At 41.1% G+C, this 21,189-nt stretch overlaps 1 protein-coding gene across 1 annotated transcript; it reads right to left on the bottom strand.

Moving 5' to 3' along the window:
- Positions 1 to 350: 350 nt before the first annotated feature.
- Positions 351 to 20,494, bottom strand: PPP1R17 (protein phosphatase 1 regulatory subunit 17). Its single transcript, XM_056118704.1, has 6 exons — positions 20,371 to 20,494; positions 19,910 to 20,019; positions 12,827 to 12,932; positions 9,386 to 9,532; positions 6,675 to 6,824; positions 351 to 583 (listed from the first exon to the last, which is right to left on the bottom strand). The coding sequence occupies exons 1-6, from the start codon at positions 20,492 to 20,494 to the stop codon at positions 504 to 506; spliced, it is 717 nt and encodes a 238-aa protein (XP_055974679.1). The 3' UTR covers positions 351 to 503.
- Between the last annotated feature and the right edge of the window lie 695 nt (positions 20,495 to 21,189).

Raw genomic sequence — 21,189 nt, 5'->3', positions numbered from 1 at the left:
AAAGTATCAACTACAAAGTTCCCAAGTTTGGCATTAGAAAATTTTGAACTCTTAAGATAGAATAAAATAGTCCATCTTCACCAGAACAGCCAGCAAACATACTCTTACCCACAGGCAGAAGGGAGCCCCCATTTGGACTGGTGTGTGGATGGTGCTTTGTCAAGTCCTTCCCAGAAGCAAGATACATGTCTAAGAAAAAATTCCTCTGTGATCCATGTTCTCTGCTCTGAGAACGTACCTTTTCCTTCTATCTCCTAGTTTCAGACGGTCTGCTTCATTTCCACTGCATTAGAAGATGAAAATTCAAGAGGTGGGAATAGAAATCAACTTCAAGGGAGAAAGAGGTGACTAGCAATCTGATACAGAATGCCTCCTGGGGGAAAAGGAATCCAGATCTCAAAGGCAGACTTTCAAAAAGGGAGCAGAACCAAGTCTATTTTTTCCCTAGGTCACCATTGGGAACCAATCTAACCTATTTACATGTGATCTCAGGGGACATAGCTTTAAATAGGTATCTTGTCACTATCCTTCTCCTCATCTTCCATGATCACTTTGGGTCTCTCATCCCGGAGCAGTGTCACACCTGAAAAACAAAGCACAAACCTGAAATTAGATACCTCTAATGAAAATATCAGACAAATCTGACAACATAGACACAGAGTGAAGGAGCTGGCTGCCCAGGAGTCATGCAGTGTCTGCAAAGCTAACTATGAAGGTGCCAACGAAGACAGAGGGTTCTGAGTGGTCTTATCTGATCTTCCCAGTGGGTACAGTGTCTCAATGAGGACATTGCTCTGATTCTAAGGTGGTAAGGGACACCTAAACTCAGTCTTGTTTATAATCTGCTTCAAAACTTGAAGTAAAGGAGGATGGAAAGCAGAGTGGGGTCCAAGTGCTCTGCATTTCAGCTGATCACTCACTTAATCTGCGTTCAGTTAGCACAATCAGACCTCAGAATCTCAATGTATTATGAGGCACCAATGACTAAATAAAAGGTTATATAGAAATAATAGAAAGCTTATATCAGAGGAACACCAGGGATCAACTAAGTCAGGTTTTCCTAGTTCTTAATGTCAGTAGGGGCCGAAGTGATAGTACAGTGGTAAGGCATTTTGCCTTGTGCACGGCTGACCTGGCTTTGACCCCTGACTCCCCATATGGTCCCTTCAAGCCTGCCAGGAGTGATCCCTGAGTGCAGAGCCAGGAAGAATTTCTTCACACCTCCAGGTGTGGCCACCCACCAATACAAAACAGAACAAAAGTGTCAGAAGCTTACAGAGTTCACAGCACATAAGAAAGCAAGAATATGGGAATGAGTCTTTTAATAAAAAGACAAAGGAACCATGATTCAAGACTAGACCTTTTGACTTTTGTCATCACACTCCAGCCAACACTGCCCATCTTTACTGCTTTCACCATCCTGCCCTCCATCCCCTAGGTTGAGGTCTGTCCATTTGGGAAGCATTTCATAAAGATCTGAACTTGAGGGAGGAAAGTTATGCTCCACTGGAGGCCTTTCTCTGGCACTGGACTCCACTCAACAGTGGCAAATTAATGAAAACTATGTGAAGAATGTAATTACTATTCATTTGATTCAGTTCCTAGTTTGTTCATATGGGTTCTTTACCAATTAGCTGATATTTATTGGAGGAGAAAAACAATTTCAAGAGTTTGGCTGAAACTAAGGCTTTTGCATAAATCGCTTATGAAACACAGTGGGAGGGAGATGTTTTCTCCCAGTTGTGTAGAGGTTTGGATTTTTAGTTGAAATTAAGGCTGTCTTGGCAGGAGAACAGACTTAGCTATGCTGATTCCCCTAAACTTGCTCTCTTACCTACCTTGATATTTTTTCATATGAAGCCAAGTTTTAGTTTATTTAAGTGGGTCAGAAACTTTCAACTCCAACATACAAGTCAACTTCTGGTTATTTTGCATAGCCTTGAAACCGGGTCCTATATGCATGTATACTGCCCCAAATCACCTCTACTTCTGCTCATCTCTCTCTCTCTCTCTCTCTCTTTCTTTCTCTCTCTTCCCCCATCTTTATTTTTCTATTTCACACACACATGGGATTTTATGGAAGAGAAGAGTCTAGTTATTAAAATCAAAGTCAGTCCTTCCCAAAGTTGACTCGATTTCCCACAGGAATAGAAGTAATGTTTTCAGGTGCCAAAGTGGACAAGTATTTTGTATTAATATAGTTAATCATTCATTTTAATGTCTTATATAAAAATACATGTGATACCTCATCAATGTCTTATTTCATGGTTATCATTTTTAGAATGCTGCTTAACTCAGTGACATCTGTTTGTCATCACTGAAATCTTGCTCTTGGTGTTTCATATCATTAGCTTGGTAATTTGAAGATGGCACAATTTGACAAACAGTTGTCTGTCTAGTTTAGTCTTCATGTTCTCTTCTGGGAAGTAGAAGTATGTCATTGAAATAATATAGACTTGAAAACATTTGTATTTTTAAATATTTGTGTTTGATGCTCAGAGAACTTTGAGTAGGTCACTTGACCTACTTGAGTCTCAGTCCATCTGTTAAAATTTATCTGTAAATTTGGAGAAAAATAATTTGTCTCTTCTACAGGGGACAATGCAATCTATTTCAATCAATATCCTAAATGGCTTCCATCACACCTGACAAGCATCTCTATTCTAAAGCACATTGTGGAGATCATTGGGTAATTCTCACTGTGAAATTCTCCAAACAAACACCATCCTCCCATTGTTCATAGATTTGCTCGAGTGGGCCCAGTAACATCTCCATTTTGAGACTTGTTACTGTGTTTGGCATATCGAATACATCACAGGTAGCTTGCCAGGCTTTGCCGTGCAGGCAAGATACTCTCGGTAGCTTGCCGGGCTCTCTGAGAGGAGCGGAGGAATCTAACCCGGCTGAGCCGAGCCGGCTGTGTGCAAGGCAAATGCTCTACCACTGTGCTATCGCTCTGAAATTCTCCGAGGATGTTCTAATATTTATCACAATACTATTGCATCAATTCTATTTATTCCATTTCATACAGGATAGTTTAGGAAACTTGACTGCCTGTCAGAGATTGGCATGCTTTTAAAGCTAAAGCTGATATCAAGGTCTCTGGAAGTCAATAAACCTTGTAGTCAGCTCTCTTAGGCCATGTTAGCACCCAGAGCAGGAAGCAAGACTTGTTTTTCTACAAAATATCACTTTCAAAGGACAGATGGGTCTCTTTCTGCAAATCCAAGCACAGTACTGGGCTTTGATCCCTAGTTCATGGGACAGTATTCCAGCCAGCGTCTTTTCAGTTCTTCCAGCACCATTTTCTTTGCTTTCCCAGGTTCCTTTTGCCATAAACTTCAAAGATTCTTCTCTCTTAAGCTGGCTTCTGATGCCCATATAAAGCCATCTCAACCCTCTGTTCCTTTCCATGCAGTAATTGTCAGGCACAATTGGACAAGTGTGGGCCAAGTTGGGAGTAGAGCTTGGTCAGGCAAGAAAACCTGACATAGGTCCTCATGGAGGATCGTCTGGCCATTGAAACCTGTCAAACCAGCTCATTAACCTAAGGGAGTCAAAGTAGTTAGCAAAAGATTAGAAGGAACGAATACTTGTCCAGTGCACACTTGCCAAGGGCTAATGAGAGAAATTGTCTCTGGAGTGTCTGTGAGTTGTGTGTGAGTTGTTCTCAACACCCTTGTTAGAAGCGAAGTGATTGTTTCTAAACATCTGCTAAAGAATCTATCCTTATCAGCTTAACTAGCATTTTGATTACTGCCAAATCTTTAGACACTAAAAGGCTCTTCAAAAATAAAGTGTTTCAGCTAATATGCTAATAAAGTGGAATTACAGAACACCATCTAGAACTGAAAAAACTTGCAGCAGGAACTTGCTGAGTCAAGAAATTCTATAATATGTAGAGACTATGACATCCAACTCCTCCCATCAGTTTTGTGTACTTTGTACTAATTGATAAACATTTTTTTATTATCCTAGAAGGTTACTCTCTTTTGATGTAGAGATGAATGTATAGATTAAGCCCTCATTGCCAGGTAACGTTCAACTTTTTAGGAGCGTCCTTGCATAAGCAAGTTTATATGGAGTGGTAAATTACCTTTAGCTCTTACCCTTAAAAATTGAGTTGGGGAAGAGAATTTAAGATTGAACCAAGCATGGTGGGAAAAGAAACTATTGAGGATTTCAATGAGACAGAAACTGTTAAGTGTTCTGTGTACTTGTGTGAACAACCTGCCACACAGATTTTATCATCTTTCTTTCAGATATGGGTGTGACAAATGAGGCTTCTGTTGTTTGTGTTAGCTGCCCAGGGTTAGCTACACAATTCTGACTGCCAAAAGAAAATCAAATCAAGCTGCTTACTGAGCACTTCTATGTATGAGGGACTGGATTGGACACCAAGTTCAATGCCAGAATGATAGGCCAGTTCTCATAAATTTATCTGACAATAACAGTCACAAAAACAGCAACAAGAACAGTAAGACCAACAGAGATGACAACATTTTGGTGCTTCCATGACAATGACTAGTGCAGAATTAATTTAGAATAGAAAGGAGTTATTTTGAACGTGGATGAATCTGTTAGCAGAGACGAAATGGCGGCGTCTTTGGAATGAAATCTGGTCAGAGGGTGAGAAATGTGTGTGGGCTAGATATATGGGTGTAAGTAGGAATTACTGTAGCTTCAAAGCTCACAGAGGCAGATCCAGACCCTCTCAAATTGGTCCTTTGGTCCATTTCTCCAGAGAATACCTCTGAGCCTATGCTTTGCCTATCTCTGCTTCTTGATAAGCAGTGGACCTGTGTGTAACCCTGTGTGTTTTTATTTTCACTTTTACTGGGGGGTGGGGAGGCAACTGGCATACTCAGGGCTTACTCCTGGCTCTGTGCTCAGGGATAACTTTGAGCAGTGATTGGGAGACCATATGTGGTGCTGAGGATTGAATTGATCTCAGCCTCATGCAAGGCAGGATCTTAATTGCTGTACCATAATCCAAGATCTTAATTGCCTTTTTATGATGTTTCTTCCGAGACTCATTTTTCCTTCACTAAAAGGAACAATGGGGCCATATAGGGTATAGGTGATAAGGCACTTTTGGCTTGCATGTGACTGCTGAAGGCTTGACCCTGATTCAAATCCCTACATCAAATATGATTCTTGGAGCACTGCCAGGGACCATCCCTGAGCACAGAGTCAGAAATCTCCCCTGAGTATTGCTGGATATGATCCTAAAATCAAAACGAATAAAGTAAATAAAAGGGACAACCAGGAAAAACATGATTTATAGTAACAACCTAATCTTATCTTTTCTCAAAAGTACTCTTAGGGGCTGGAGTGATAGCACAGTGGTAGGGCAGTTACCTTGCACGCGGCCCACATGGCCAACCTGAGTTCGATTCCTCTGCCCCTCTTGGAGAGCCTGGCAAGCTACCAAGAGTATCTCGCCCACATGGCAAAGCCTGGCAAGCTAGCCGTGACGTATTCAGTATGCCAACTCAGTAACAACAAGTCTCACGATGGAGACGTTACTGGGTCCGCTTGAGCAAGTCGATGAACAATGGGAGGATACAGGGCTACATATAGGTGGATATATGAACCATAACATATTATAGTGAAAAATTCCCCTGGGTGAGCCTGGGTTTGAGCCCCAGTTCTTCCCTGTAATAGTGTTTTATCTTGAGCATAATTTTATCCACTCCATCTATCCATCTACTGAATTATTCCATCCTCAATCTTACTATCAGTCTGAAAATTATTCATCAGTTTCATTCACTTTCATGATCTTTGAAATGAAATGAACACATTCATTTCATGATCTTTGAATTACTGAGTAAGCTATTTCAATTCTTTCTCAGTTCTTTACCTGTAAAAGGAAATGATAATCACTTTACTTTGCCATTCAATTGGTAAATAAAAGACATTCAAAATTCAGTACCTAACATATAGTAGGGTCTCAGTAAACAATTTATTTTCTCGTTCTGAAATCCCACTGCAATGCCTAAATACACACACAAATAGGTGCACATACTACTTATTCTTATAGAATTTCTAGTCATGAATGCACACATTTTATTCCCCAGATTACAAAAATTTCTCTAAGATAAGAAATATGCCTTCCACATCGCCTGACTTATAGCCTGGGGTCATAAATGTAGTTCAGCAACTATTTGGAGTGGGTTTTACATGACAAATATTAAGATATTTATTCCTTTTTTCCATCTCTCTTTTGTACATTCACTTAGGCCTTTCTACCACTTCTCTTAATCTCTTATTTTGAGGATTTTAGTCACTATGTACACATAACTTGGGAGAATCGATCACTAGAGATAGGATGCATGATCCATGAAGATGAGAAGGAGGGTATTTCACTCTTCTCAGGAATCCACTGACATTTCTGTTTCATAGGCTCAGTGAATTTGACCAGTTCTGCTGAAAAAAAATGAGTGATGTGCTAACTCTCCTAAATTTCCAAGTCTGCCCCTGAGAAGTTGCTAGTGAAGATAAACATGAAAGGAAGCAAAATATTATGCTCCTCCCCCGGAGGATTTCTGTGCAATGCAGATTGTGAGTGTGGGGAGGGTGGGGGACAAGGCCCATGCCTGTATACCTCCAGATGTCAAAGTTCATGTGCTGATCCCATCACCCTTACAGATTCCCTGCACCAGCTCTTTTACCTCCTACAAAGGGGGACACGTGCAGAGCAGGTGTGTCTTTTCTCCTTGGTTTTTTCTGTTCCAGGTCAGTGTTATGAAGAGCAGGATTCTTATCCTTTGGGTACCTCTCTTGAACATCATATCTTCGAATTAACTGTTCCGAAAACACACCTGCATGGTTAAGGGAAAAGAGGGGGAGAGATAGGGTCAAATACTATAACTTTTTCCTTGAGACTGAACACCACATTTGCACAATTATTTGAGTGCCTGAGTTAATGTATATTTTCGAACTTTCAAATTTATCATCATGGCGGGGGAGGATTTGGCCACTCGGTCGACATGACCTGGGAGAATCAGCCACTAGAGAGAGAACGCATGGTCCATGAAGACGAAGTGGAGGGTATTTCATTCTTTGCAAGGACCTACTGACATTTCTGTTTCATTTTGCTCACTGAATTTGACCAGTTCGGATATAAAATGAGTAAGATGCTAACCTTCCTGAAGACTAGACCAAGCCATGTGCAGGAGGTGTAAGGGCCCCTCCTGGCAGTTCCCGCCAATCAACCAAGCTGGCATAACAGTATGGCATGCTTCTTAGACCCTTTGAGGGTTCAGATTACCTGGGCCACTCTGGCAGTGTTTTCAGGGATGTACCAGGCAAAGCTCAGGGGACTATATGGTGATGGGGATTAAAGCAGGGTCTGCCATATGCAAGGGCCATGTTTTAGCCCCTGTACTATTCTCTCCAGCCTCTTGCAATTCTTTTTTGCTTTTTGGGTCACACCCGGCGATGCTCAAGGTTTACTCCTGGCTCATGCACTCAGGAATTACTCCTTGCAGTGCTTGGGGGACCATATGGGATGCTGGGAATCAAATCCGTGTCGGCCATGTTGGCTGCGTGCAAGGCAAACGCCCTACCCGCTGTGCTATCGCTCCAGCCCACTCTTGCAATTATTTTTACAATATATTTCTTTCCAGTAAGATCTAGAATCAGGGGGTCACATGAATCGATATCTTATATGCAAAGGTTCTTATCTTTTAATTTTTATTTTTTAAATTTTTTTAGTCATATCCTATGATGCCCAGGGTTTACTCCTGGCTCTGCACTCAGGAATCATTTCTGGTGGTTGTGCTCGGGGATACTGGAGATAAAATTCAGGTTGGCTGCATGCAAGGCAAATGCACTGCCTGCTGTACTATCACTCTGGCCTGGTTCTTACTTTAGCTTCATAAAACCTGTAGTATTGTAGCACTGTCCTCCTGTTCATCAATTTGCTTGAGCGGGCGCCAGTAACGTCTCCATTGTGAGACTTGTTGTTACTGTTTTTGGCATACCGCATATGCCATGGAGAGCTTGCCAGGCTCTGCCATGTGGGTGGGATATTCTCAAGTAGCTTGCTGGGCTCTTCAAGAGAGACGGAGATATCGAACCTGGGTCCACTGCGGGCAAGGCAAACGCCCTAGCTTCTGTGCTATCACTCCAGTCCTTCATAAAACCTAATAAGAAATTTATTATTGCTACTATTAGCACACATTTGAGGAAACTGAGCAAATGAATTATATCCAAGATAACACAGCTCATAGCGTCAGAGGCAGGAATCCTGTCTGGGCTTGTCGATAATCCAAGTCTATCCTATTCAGAGAGATGGGCCACTTCCTCCTCCAACAACCACATGTGACAGCATTCCTACACCTGAAACTTTTCTCCATTTTTTATGAACTCCCCAAAGAGCCACCTCTGAGAATCCTCCTATAACTTCTCACCCACACTGGATTCCTGGTGTCCTATCTAAAGACTTTCATGATAATATTACTTCATATTTCAGCTCTCTTTAATAAAAAAAAGTTCCATTTCTACAATATACTGCAAGTGATAAGTGAATAATAGACAAAACTAAATTAGTGGCCAGGAGGGAAAGGGAGAAGGAAACCAGTCAAAAGTTTTGTAGTCAGAGAGTAGCACATGTCACGCCCAAGGTTGTTACAGACACATCAGCTGTTCACCAAACTATTTTTGCTTTTCTCCTGGGTCTGCATACGTCCTAATTTTCGAGCCGCCATTGAAATTAGGTGAAACCAATTAGAATGAAGAAGTTTTGTGTGCTACTTCCAGGGCTGTGCATCTTTCCTTCTAGACTCTCCTATCCCTACACCCATGCCAACTAGATACTGATAGACATGGTGACTTTAGAATCCATCAGTCCAGGGCACTGAATTAAGGATCAGAATTTCCCTTCTCATCTCTCCCATTAGAACTTTCACTTTTTATTTTTGTTTGCTGTGGGGCCACACCTGGCTGTGGTCAGGCCTTTGGCTCTGTGATCAGTTATGATTCCTGGTGGGGTAGGGGACCATATAAGGTACAAGGGATCAAATCTAGGTTTGATGCATGCAATGCAAACGTCCTACCTGCTGTACTATTTCTCCAACCTGTAGAGCCCCCAGTTTTAATGAGTGAAACATGAACTTGTGTTTTGCCACTAATACTTTGGAATTTATCTGTTACAGATGATGGCTATACTGTAGCTAAGCCAGATGTAGGGAGAACATCAATTATTTAAATATCCATAGTTGTAAGGAAAAATCTGTTTAAAATATGCTATCTAGTACAGTAGATTTCAACTATGGTTCCCAGAAATTTTTGGTCCACAGTAGAATAAGGTTAAAGATCATGGACTTAATGGCAAGCACTTTTCCTTAATAGCTATGCAAATGACCTCATTATCCCTTACCTGGTATAAAAGGTGGGATATGTAGTGCTGGTGTATCTTTTCTTCTTGGTTTTTTCTTATCTGATTCAACATTCAGGGTGACTTGCCCATTTTTTCCCTTTCTTGTCTTAAGATCACAGTCCTTAATGAACTGGTCCGAAAGGTCATCTGATTTTGCAAGATGCAAAGAAAAAGAGAATGTAACACAAATAAGAATCCCATAACAAACATGGTACCCAATCATACCTCCTCATTGGAATAGAAACAACTGGTATGAAAAAAATAGGTTTTATTTCACCTCTTCTACAGTGAAATTCAGTAGCTTTTTATAAGTACATATGTATATATCTACATGCATATTATCATAGAAGACTAGAATTTTATAAAATTTCAAATGAATATAACTCAAGGAAGATGAATATACAAGTGAAAGAGGTACTTTGAAATATAGTTAGGTTGGCCACACAATTGTGTTAAGTTTCTGATTGGGGGGTCTAGGCTTTCTTTGTAAAATGGTCCTTCTTAATTTTCTTTGCATAAGACATGCTCTCTTTAGGCCCCAGAACAATGTAGAGCCTCATTTTATCTTTGATATTGTGCTAAGGTTCTCAGATAACACCTACCCTGACTTTATTTCAATTGCTAGTGAGATCACACTGATTATTTGTACTTGGACTTTAACTTTGATCTTTTCATAGCCCCTTAAGTTTGCAGTTATTTTTCCACCTTATCCCAATGTCCTTTGTCCTCTTATTTATCTCAATGATTTCATTAGTACTCTATCCCCTCAGCAGAGCTTTTTCTTTCATATCTATCAGATTTTATTTAATGAACCCATCTGGTCTTCCCTTACCCATAAAAGCAGTTTTTTTGATTCATCTTATTCTTTTATGCTTTTGTTTACATTGCTTTCCTTTGAACTAGCACTTGTTTGTTCTATAATGATAATATCTTCTTATAGAATAAAGATTATATTTTGGCATTAAATATTAATATGCTTTTTCCTCTGATAAAAGCCTGTTAAGCCAAATTTGACTGATATCATATCTTGACCCTTGTTTTGTTAACTTGAACTTTTAGTTCTAGAAATTTCATTGCTTTCTGGATTTTCAAAGTGGAAATAATATTAGATCAATGTGAGTAGGGTGAGAGAGAATTAAATTTGTGAATATTAGCAAAGCATGATATGATACATTTCAGATGTAAAACAAATGTTCACTCTGGCCATTGTTGATTCCTTTAGGTCCACAAGGAACCCCCCCCTCCCTTCTTTACAAATATTTTCATACTAACCCCAATACTGAGTACCGTTCTCACTTTTTGAACATCTATAGCATTTTTTTCATACTGAGAGTATCTCGCCCGCACGGCAGAGCCTGGCAAGCCACCCGTGATGTATTCGATATGCCAAACGCAGTAACAACAAAGTCTCCAATGGAGACGTTACTGGGCCCGCTCGAGCAAATCGACGAACAACGGGAGGGCCTTTACCTCGAGCTCGAGCAACGTATATAACATATATATTAAATATAACTTATATTAATATATAGATATAACTTGAGCTAGATTCTGGAATAAAATAATATTATTTCCGGGTTCTTATTATAGTTTATTGGGTTTTGGATCTATATATTCCTTTGCTTCAGAAAATCCAGTATTGGAAATATTTAGTAAGAACATATTACTAAATATCACAAAATATAAAATTCCCCCAAATTAAGTAGTATTATTCTCTTAAGTCATTCTATATATAATTAATAAACATTTGCTATTGTTGTTGGAAACAGATATTTAATTTCACGTAAGAATCCTTAAATAGTTCTATTCTGTTTAGTATAATCAACATTTATGAAATTATAGTATGTGTAAAATATTAAATATAGGCTTTAAGCTTATAGATGCAAAAATAATTCTGAGGGAGGATTTTATTGGCTCTCCCTTTTACATTAAATGAATTCACGTCATTCTAGTGAATGGATGGACAATGTTTTTTTCCTGATCTGTCAAAGGCTATGCCTTGTCAGTTGTTAATTATTGATATTAACTTGAACACATCATCCCATTTAGGTTTCATACTAAGTCCACTCCTAGGGAAGATAGAAGTCCTCATCTAGGGAAGATGAGGAAACTGAGATGTAGAAGGCCAGATAAAATGATACACTTCTGAAAGATTATGGGATCACAATTAAACCCAGTATCTTGGGACTGTATATCTCAGGAATTAGTTGAAAAGGCAATCACAAGGCTTTGTTTGCTAATTTCCCTCTAGAGTAAACATTCCATAAACATTTCTTCAATGAATGCTGTTTTGAATAGATATGCGCCAGCCGTGGGGTCTCAGGAAACATGGACCTGATTGCAACCCTAAGAGGTAATGCACATATAAGTGCAAGACATTTAACTTTAAATTTGACTTTGACTTCAAGCTGTACTTTCGCCCAATTTTGGAGAAATCCCAAACATAAAATATCTTGATGGCAAATGGAGAGAGATGAGGGGGGTAGACATAACCAGGCGAGACACAAACAAAGACTATGAATATGCAAAAGACCCATCCATCAAAAGTCTGAGTGTCTCATTTTTAGAAATGGGTAGAGGCGGAAATGTTTCTGGTATTTTCATTACAAAGGTTATGCAAAAAGTCAGTTCAGGAAAGGAAACAGATTGACAATGAAGCAGAAAAAGGCTATTTAAAATTCTGTCTTGATAGGCAAAGAGAGATATTTGAAATATTTTATTGGCACTGCATGTGGGGCTATGAGTATGTTGGAAATGCTGGAAATAAGTTCTATAGCCACATTTTATTTATTGCCTTAAAAACATTTTGCCTGGGACTCTGTCGGACTCCAAAGAGAGGGCAATGTCTTTTACCTCTTTTTCAAAACTTAAATGAACATCTCTTCCATGTGTTGGCTAATAGACCCCATATCCTTGGCTGTTTGCCTGTGTCTCTGGTTTTAGGTGTCAGCAGAAGACACAGATTATGAGATTTCAAAGCCCTTCCCTCTGACTTGCCTTAAAATTAAATGGCAGTGTACATTTCCTATCACCAAATCAAATGAAATTCAGTTTGTTCTGTTGTAAAGAAACAAACTAAGGCCTGGAGAGATAATGCAACAGTTAGTGTTTGTGTTGCACAAGGCAGACCAGGGTTTGATCTCTGGGATCTCATGTGGTCCCTTGAACACCACTAAGAGCGATTTCTGAGTGCAAAGCCTGGAGTAACCCATGAGCATTGCCAGGTGTGAAACCAACCAAACAAACAAAAAAATTCTTTGAGCTAAATGTACACTGGTGATGGGACAGGTGTTGAAACATTGTATGACCAAAACCCAATCATAAATAACTTTGCAAGTGTGTATCTCATGGTTATTCAAATAAAAAAAAAAAACTAAATGACAGCAGACACCCCCTTTCTTCACCGCCACCCTCAGGCTTTAACATTCAGTTTGCAGTGTTTACCTAAGTGGCTACAACGTGGGTCGAGCTGGTCCAGCCTGTCTTCTGAGAGCTCTAATGGCTCCATTTTCTCAGTGGACATCACCAAGAGATGATTTCTTCCCCAGCACTATAGAGGTACAAGAAGGAAATCCATTGGGATGCTTTCATTTCAGTCATTTACTTGTTCGGTAAGTCCTAAATTATCAAACACTTACTTTCATGGTCCCACTTCAATTCTGTTCTGCCTCTCTCTTAAAACTTATTTAGTGACTCAAGATTACAACCAAATTAGAAGACGCTTATGTATGCACAGACACAGATTGATGTCCACAAACGCATGCATGCACACACATGGATTTATCAGGATTCATCACATTCTCTCTCAGAGGCACTTGAAGTTTGGAAACTTATTTGTTAAGTGTGAATTTGAAACAAGTTAACTGAGAGTCACAGAAAATCTTGAATAAACTTGGCTTATTTGGGATCCTACAAAGACCAACTATGCCCCACTATGGATCCTCCAGAGTCCCGCTATGGTTACAGATCAAGAAAATGAGGCTCCAAAACGAAATTGATTTTTTTAGCCACATAATAAAGAACCAAGACTGAATGTAAATACAGTTTTGTAGACTTTCATTGTACGCCCAAGTCCCTTAAAAATAAAGAGAATTCTTTGTGTTAAATTGGACCAGGCTTTTAGTTTTCCCAGAAAGGAACCCTGTGAATTAACTAAAAAGGAATGTGGTTCCTTCCTGGTCATATTACAGTGATAAGATATGATAGCAAAGATTCTAGTCCTTAAAATTGATCTTATTTTTATCCTACATATCCTGATGTTAGAGCTACTTCTAATCCCTAGCTACCCCTCTCAACTCCTATATTTCCAAGACCACAAACTCAGTAAATCTTCCTGAGCTATTATTAGTTGTAGCGATTTTCCAGGAGGAATAGAAATTCAGAATAGACATATGTCAGGTCTGAAAGAGAAGTACATTAGTTTAAGATTTATAGAAAATATTCATTAGAATATTCCTAGATTCTGGTTCTTGAGTTTCTTTCAGATAATTTGTTACTCATGCCCTTTCACAGCACAAACGGATAGAGAGAAATAAGATTGAAATGATCCTCTTATTCTCTTGAGAGTCCTGGATCACTCAAAGCAAATGAACTCACAGACCAGTTGTATTAACATTTTAAACTCATAGCTGGTAGTCTTCTGAGGAATGAGCCAGTTTCTTTGGGAAGGCTGGAGGGCTTCTCCCCCTCCATGCTGAGATCATAGCATAGCAGATGGGGCCATTAATGGATTACTTGAGCCCAGCTCTTAGTGTCACTCTGAGGAAACTGATTGTGCTGAGTGACTTCAGCAAAAATCAATTCAGACCATTGTTCTTAGTGTTTGTATAGCAACTGGAAATTCCCTGGGATCATAAGGAAGCCCTACCTGCTTGAGTAGGGAGGGAGCCTAAGAGACTGACAGTTGGGAAGTGTGTGTTCAGGCCTGAGGTCTAACAGCAAGAATACAACCTCAAATATGCTATAAAACCAAATTTTTGCTTTTGAGTCAAAGACTTGTGTTGAAAATCACACAGCAAAGAACCTTCCAAATATTTACTCAGATATTCATGTGGGTTCGAAGAGGTTAGCACAAAATTTGTAAGTCTACAACTGTACCTCATGGTGTCTCACTAATAAAAATAAAAAAATTCACCCTTGGTTACACACCCAGAGTCAGAATGATTGTTTGGACTCATGTCCTCCACCTTGTACTGTAGGTCTGATGTGCCAACAGCAACTGTATCTTATCTACCTAAATGGGCAATTTCCTCTATTTGGATTTCTTGACTGCTCCTATGTGTTTAACAGCTGGCTATTTAATTTGAACTTGGGTTCTCCCATCAAATAGGTCTAGATTAAATCTTACCTCATAAAAAAGTCAGATAACTTTGGTGAAGAACTTTAATCTTAGAGGTAATGGAGTCCAAGAGTTTGGTAATTGCGTTGCCCTTTCTCCCTACAAATTATGGTTCCTTTTATGGAGTTTACGAAAGTGGGAATTTTTGTAGTATACTTATAGACTTGCTCCTAGGAAGGTATGTCCTGCTCCCTCCCCACATTATTGCCCTCAGTTTCTTTTCTGTGAAGTAGAGATAATAGTATTAATGTCACAGAGTAACTTTGAGGATTAAATTGAGCATCTCCACCCTCTCCTCTCTGGAAAGAAGATGGCGGCCACATGGGTGCCTTGTGGAGAGCAGGTGTGAGCTGGGGGTGTGGGGGTGACAAAAACCTCATGGGAAGGGGGGCGTTCCGGTCCGTCCTTCACACCATACCGAGGTCACCAGTTGCCCCCCATGAGCGGCTCTCCAGCACGGCCACGGCCCCAGAAGCACAAGGACTTAATGCAGAACCCAGCAGCTTGGAGCAAAAAAGTGAACAAAGTGAATGGACTATGCGTTAATCCAGGCCATCATGTCTGCCCGGAGGGGAAAGGGTGTTGCCCCATTTGCCCTCTCCTCTCTGGAAAGAAGATGGCGGCCACATGGGCGCCTTGTGGAGAGCAGGTTTGAGTCGGGGGTGCGGGGGTGACAAAAACCTCATAGGAAGGGGGGCGTTCCGGTCCGTCCTTCACGCCCTACTGAGGTCACCAGTTGCCCCCCAAAAGCAGCTCTCCAGCAGAGCCACGGCCCCAGAAGCACAAGGACTTAATGCAGAACCCAGCAGCTTGGAGCAGAAAAGTGAACGGACTATGTGTTAATCCAGGCCATCATGTCTGCCTGGAGGGGAAAGGCTGTTGCTCCCTTCCGCCCTCTCCTCTCTGGAAAGAAAGATGGTGGCTGCATGGGAGCCTTGTGGACAGCAGGTATGAGCCGGGGGTGTGGGGGCAACAAAAACCTCATGGGAAGGGGGGCGTTCCGGTCTGTCCTTCATGCCCTACCGAGGTCACCAGTTGCCCCCCCCATGAGCGGCTCTCCAGCACGGCCACGGCCCCAGAAGCACAAGGACTTAATGCAGAACCCAGCAGCTTGGAGCAGAAAAGTGAACGGACTATGCGTTAATCCAGGCCATCATGTCTGCCTGGAGGGGAAAGGGTGTTGGTCCCTTCCACCCTCCTCCCTCTGGAAAGAAAGATGGCAGCCACATGGGAGCCTTGTGGAGAGCAGGTATGAGCCAGGGGTACGGGGGCAACAAAAACTTCATGGGAAGGGGGGCGTTCCGGTCCGTCCTTCACGCCCTACCGAGGCCGCCAGTTGCCCCCCACGAGTGGCTCTCCAGCACGGCCATGGCCCCAGAAGCACAAGGACTTAATGCAGAACTCAGCAGCTTGGAGCGGATAAGTGAACAAAGTGAACGGACTATGCGTTAATCCAGGCCATCATGTCTGCCTGGAGGGGAAAGGGTGTTGCCCCATTCGCCCTCTCCTCTCTGGAAAGAAGATGGCGGCCACATGGGTGCCTTTTGGAGAGCAGGTGTGAGCCGGGGGTGTGGGGGCAACTAAAACCTCATGGGAAGGGGGGCGCTCCAGTCTGTCCTTCACGCCCTACCGAGGTCGCCAGTTGCCCCCCACGAGCGGCTCTCCAGCACGGCCACGACTCCAGAACACAGAAACAAATCTCTTAATTATCTGACTCTCAGTAGAAATACTTCCAGGGTTAATTAGCAAAATAGCGGAAATCCAAAACCAACATTTAATTCTTGAACCCAGCTGTAGAAAGCGAATCACTTCACAATGCTTTCTCAGCATGTCTGATTTGGAGGAAGGGGGTAAACTCTAAATAATAGTGGTGCATCTTTTATTGAAAAAATGAATCTAATCAAAGCAGATAGAGTGTCAACTAGAATTCATCTGCCTCGCAGGCATTGGGAGGGGTGGGGGGTGGGGTTTTATTGGGGTTCTTCGTGGTAAAAAATAAGTATTGGTAAAGGGAAAGGTGTTTGATATTTGCATGACTGAGACCTAAACCTGAAAGCTTTGTAACTTTTCCCACAGCGATTCAATAAATAAATAAATTATTTAAAAATATGCCATTAATAAATTGTATATATATATATGTGTGTGTGTGTGTATAAAAAAATTGAGCATCTCTAGGATTTTTACACTGTAAATATTGAGTCAGGAGAAGCTACTGTCACGCATCAGTCTATATGAGAGTTTTTCAACCTTTTTCCAATTGTTGTCTCCTTCAGAACTTGTTTCCTTCCTGTGAGTCACCTCCTCCCATGCCCCATCTAATTGGTTAACCTCCCACTTTTGTATCATGGGCATCATGGAACAACCTGGGAGTTAACTGGGACCCATAAGGCCCTGGATTGAGAATCACTATTTTATATCACAATAGGTAACTGGCTAATGAAAACCTGTTTAACAGGGAAACTCTAAAAAATCATCAAATCTTACCTAGAAGCTGAATTATAGAAGGACTCAGTTGAGCAAAATGGCTTTCACAATACAGTTCCTAAAAGATAGTAATCTGCCCTTGAGAGCTGAATTATGCAAGTGATCAAGGCCCATGAATGAGGTGAGGGTTAGCTAGTAGTTACTAACAAAAATGGATATGTGCTTCCTCCTCCAGGATCATGCCATCTGTGGAATAACAGCACTATTTTAAATCAGGGTGATGATAGGAATGGTGGCAGTAAATATGTAATTTATGTTTTCTAGGAATCTGAAAGATGATTTTAGATTTTGGATTTCACAAAAACCCCAGAATTCAGACTTGGTTATAGGAGTACCCTGTGTTAGGGAAAACGTTTGAGCTTCGTGAGTAAAGGAACAAGTCTGATTAATTCTAAACTAAGAACCAGAACATTTTTATGTCCCATTCCTGATTCTGGCCCTGCAGAACTCTCTTTAACTCGGTCTCTCCCAGAGCATCAGGCACCATGAAGGGAACACGGCCCTTCTTACTACTCTCCTCACTGCCCTCAGCAGCTGGCTATCATTCAGAAACATCCTGAAGCATCAGCTCTTTCACACCTAAATATTGTCCCTAGGTTTTTGAATTCCAACCAGAAAACTAAGACAATAAGGGATGCTTTGGAAGTATTTCATAAAATCTTCTCTAGGAAAAAAGTGTGTGATCTTTCACATTTTCTTGTCACCAAAGGTAAATCAAATCTTTGAGTTATAGCAGAAACCCTGGTGACTTCAATGGTCATTGTGAAATAACAATAGGGCCCTGACTGCCTTCTCCTAAATAACCTGAGTACATATAGGTTCAGAAATAATTATGTAACATCCCTGCAGTCACACACATTGTTCCTGTAGCAAAAATGGGAATATTGCCCCTAAATGGACTAAAAAAAGTCAACAAATGATTCTGATCCTTTCTGGTCCACTCTTGCTACCTAATGAATTTATGTGAAACTTTCTAACCAAACCAGAATTTAAGTTCTTCAGAATTTTTCTGATTTTTCTATTAGAGAATAAAGGCATATACGTCCATAAAATTTTTCTCATTACTGTTTCTTGAGAAAATGGAAGTTGTTCACGGTAGCATGTACAGAGACCCAGAATATCATTGAGAATGTCTTCAAGGTTCCAGATGCTAAACTGTAGAAATTGCTAATTCTTAATTCTGTGTAAATAGAAATGTCTCTGATAGAGAAGATTTATTAGCCCATATCACATTACACAGGGGTTGTTAATAGCAAAGGTTACTCTCCCTTTGTCAGAACAGGAACAGAAATCCCAGAAAAGTTCAGGAGTTCCAGGGAAGGAATCCCACCAAGAGGCAGAAAGAAAGTCATTGGAACTGAGAAGACATTTGGGGGAGCCTGCCTCCCATAGATCAGAGCTAATCCTTCCTGCAGGAGATGGGGGTGGGTATTTCCATAGTTAAAGGAAAGAAATGGTCTAGTTTGAGATCAGAAGTTTGTCAAATGCATTTTGTTGCATCTTTTACACGAAGTAGATTTCCCAGTTGGGTGTTAGAATAAACAATTTGACTCACGGATAGAATATTTCTTGTTGTATTTGGTGCTTGGAGGCAATTGAAGGGAGCAAGTATTTGGTTACTTGGACCACTCTAGGTGGGTGAACTCGCCGAGTTATATAATCCTCTTGGACACTTAGCTCCCATATCTGTAAAATTGGAGTAAAATGTCTCCTCTCCAGATTTGTTGAGAGTATTGACAACCAGATATTTGTAAAACTCCTAGCCCAGGTCCCAGAGCACGTTAACATTTCGTGTGTGAGCTGCCTTCTCTGCTTTCTCAGTCCCTAACTTGTGATTAGATGTGTTTATCTAAATTGAATCACTTATATCATCTCCTTGTCCCATCTCTGACATTCTTGGAAGCCACTGACAGTATCTTAATGGTCCACGGTGTAAAGTTGGCTACACAACTATGGAATTCTAGTTTTCAGATCTTAAGAATGTGTCTATGACTAATTGTCAGGAGCAAGGTGTTCTTTGTGGTATGGCAATCTAAAAAATTTTCTTTAAGTAACCAGGTATAGATTTGGTGGAATAAAAACTTGAAGACTATTTTATTTAAAAAATACGACTATTCCTATAGATTAATGTGATGTCTTCTTTAAAAAATTCTAGTTTATAGAAATTTTATAACTTTTATCAAATCTCTTTTTACTCTGAAGATTGAAGTCAGGTCAAAAACTGCCACTTTATAAACTCAAATGTGTTCATTCAAAAGACCTAAATTTTTACTGTATTCTCAAGGAGCAGTGACTTAAAGTAGGGCATGGAAAGGCTTTTTTGCTAAGCTCACTCTTCGAGACTTTGGAAGATAAGCCTCCCCTTGTGTGAAATATGCAGCTACAGATACTCATCCTGCAACTTTCCAACTTGATTTACAAGGACTTGGTCTCTTATAGAATGCAGGACTCTGACTCTCCCCCCTCTCCTTCTCACTCATTCTCTCTCTCAAAAAAAAAAAAGCAAAGAGACTCAAAAATGATGCCTTATTCTGCTCTATATTTAACCAAGACCAGCCTCGCTCCAGAAAACGCAGCCCCACCCCTTCACCCCACACCACCAGAGATAGCCTTCTTTGTCCAGAATTCATAAAGAAGCTGAACCTAACTGAACACTTGCTTCTCTTACCACTAAAGTTCTTGGAGTAAAAAGTTCAAACACTTACCAGTGTGTTCAGGTGCGGGGTTGAGAAGACAGGCGCGGGGAGAGTGCGCTTGCTCCGAGGCTGGGCCGGCTCCTCTGCAGCAGTGGCTCTGGCTGCTCGGCTCCAGTTCTCTTATCAAGGGACCAGCTGCCGTTGTTGCCATGGGGATGCTCTGTTTCTCAGACGGCAGGGCAAGTGGGTTGGAGAGGAAAAGAGGACTAATCTCTCAGCCATTCCTCCACCTGCAATAATTGTTCATGATAAAAAAAAAGTACGTGGAGTGTCAGCCCCAGAGAACTCTGGACAAACTAGTTAGATCCTTCTATCCCTATAAGAATTCTGGGCTGGAACGGGGTTTTTGTTACTTGTCTTTGCAAAGACGGAAACAGAGGCAAACAAAGGTTATGGGTTCCCCTCAAGAGCTATAAGTTACATTCCCTTTCCTGTCTAGTTGAGATTAAATTCTGAGAACTTTCACTTACCCCTGCCGCCATTTAGAGTAGTATCATGATAAGAATAAGAATGGTAGTGGCAATTGCTGACATTGACATGTGGCTTGCTATGTGCCTGATCCTCCTGCTGACTGAGGTGATCTCCCAGCAGCATTGTGAGATAAGCCGCTGGCATCACTCCACTGATAGGGAAGCAGGGGCACAGGGCTGATGATTATCCGTCCCAGGTCTCATCCTGATAAATGGCAGTACCCAGACAAAACTGGGCAAAGGAATGCTAGAGTCTTTGTTCTTCACTTTGTGGTGCTACTGGAGAAAAAACATAAAGAAGCTGGAGAAATTAGCTCCTGTCTTTCATAGTTGGGGTGTGGAGGTTGAAAAAAAAAGTGCTGCTTCAAAGAAATTGCATCTTATGTTCAAATTATGGTTTCATAAGCCTTGCAGGAGAGTCTTGGGTCAAAGGATGGTTAAGCTAGGGTGGAAAATGGGGGTGCTAAGTTGTCAGGTACAGATGAAGGGTCTGTGCTTGGTGAAAGCCAACCGGAGGAAAAGTCATGTGCTGATTGGAGGGACATAGATTGTCTAGGCACCAAAAGAAGGTTGGTCTGGGAATCTGGTAGGAATCAGCATTATTGGGAGACATTAGGGGTACATTCTAAGGAGGTGACTGTCCACTGGTGATGTGAAGAAAGAGGGAAATGCTTGAGCGATACTCTAGTCCGCTTTCCATCTTGAGATTTGTGCAGTGAAGGTGCTGGGAAGCAGACTGCTTGTAAGGCATTGATTTATCATTCTTTCTACGCTGGTCCAATAACAGGACTGAAGCCATAATGAATGCATGCTGTAGGT

This window comes from Sorex fumeus, unplaced genomic scaffold, assembly GCF_029834395.1.
Source record: "Sorex fumeus unplaced genomic scaffold, SorFum_2.1 ptg000037l, whole genome shotgun sequence".
NCBI lineage: Eukaryota > Metazoa > Chordata > Mammalia > Eulipotyphla > Soricidae > Sorex > Sorex fumeus.
Note: the sequence above shows the minus strand (reverse complement) of the source record. Positions and strands in the feature narration are given on the sequence as shown.

Bases quoted from the DNA above. Each gene is read 5' to 3' on its own strand.
- PPP1R17 (XM_056118704.1), bottom strand. From the start codon at position 20,494: ATGCTGCTGGGAGATCACCTCAGTCAGCAGGAGGATCAGGCACATAGC. The intron at 20,020-20,370 runs GTAAGTGAAAGT...TCCCTTGATAAG, and splicing joins TACTCTAAATGGCGGCAGGG to AGAACTGGAGCCGAGCAGCC. The intron at 9,533-12,826 runs GTAAACACTGCA...TTGCAAAATCAG, and splicing joins CCCACGTTGTAGCCACTTAG to ATGACCTTTCGGACCAGTTC.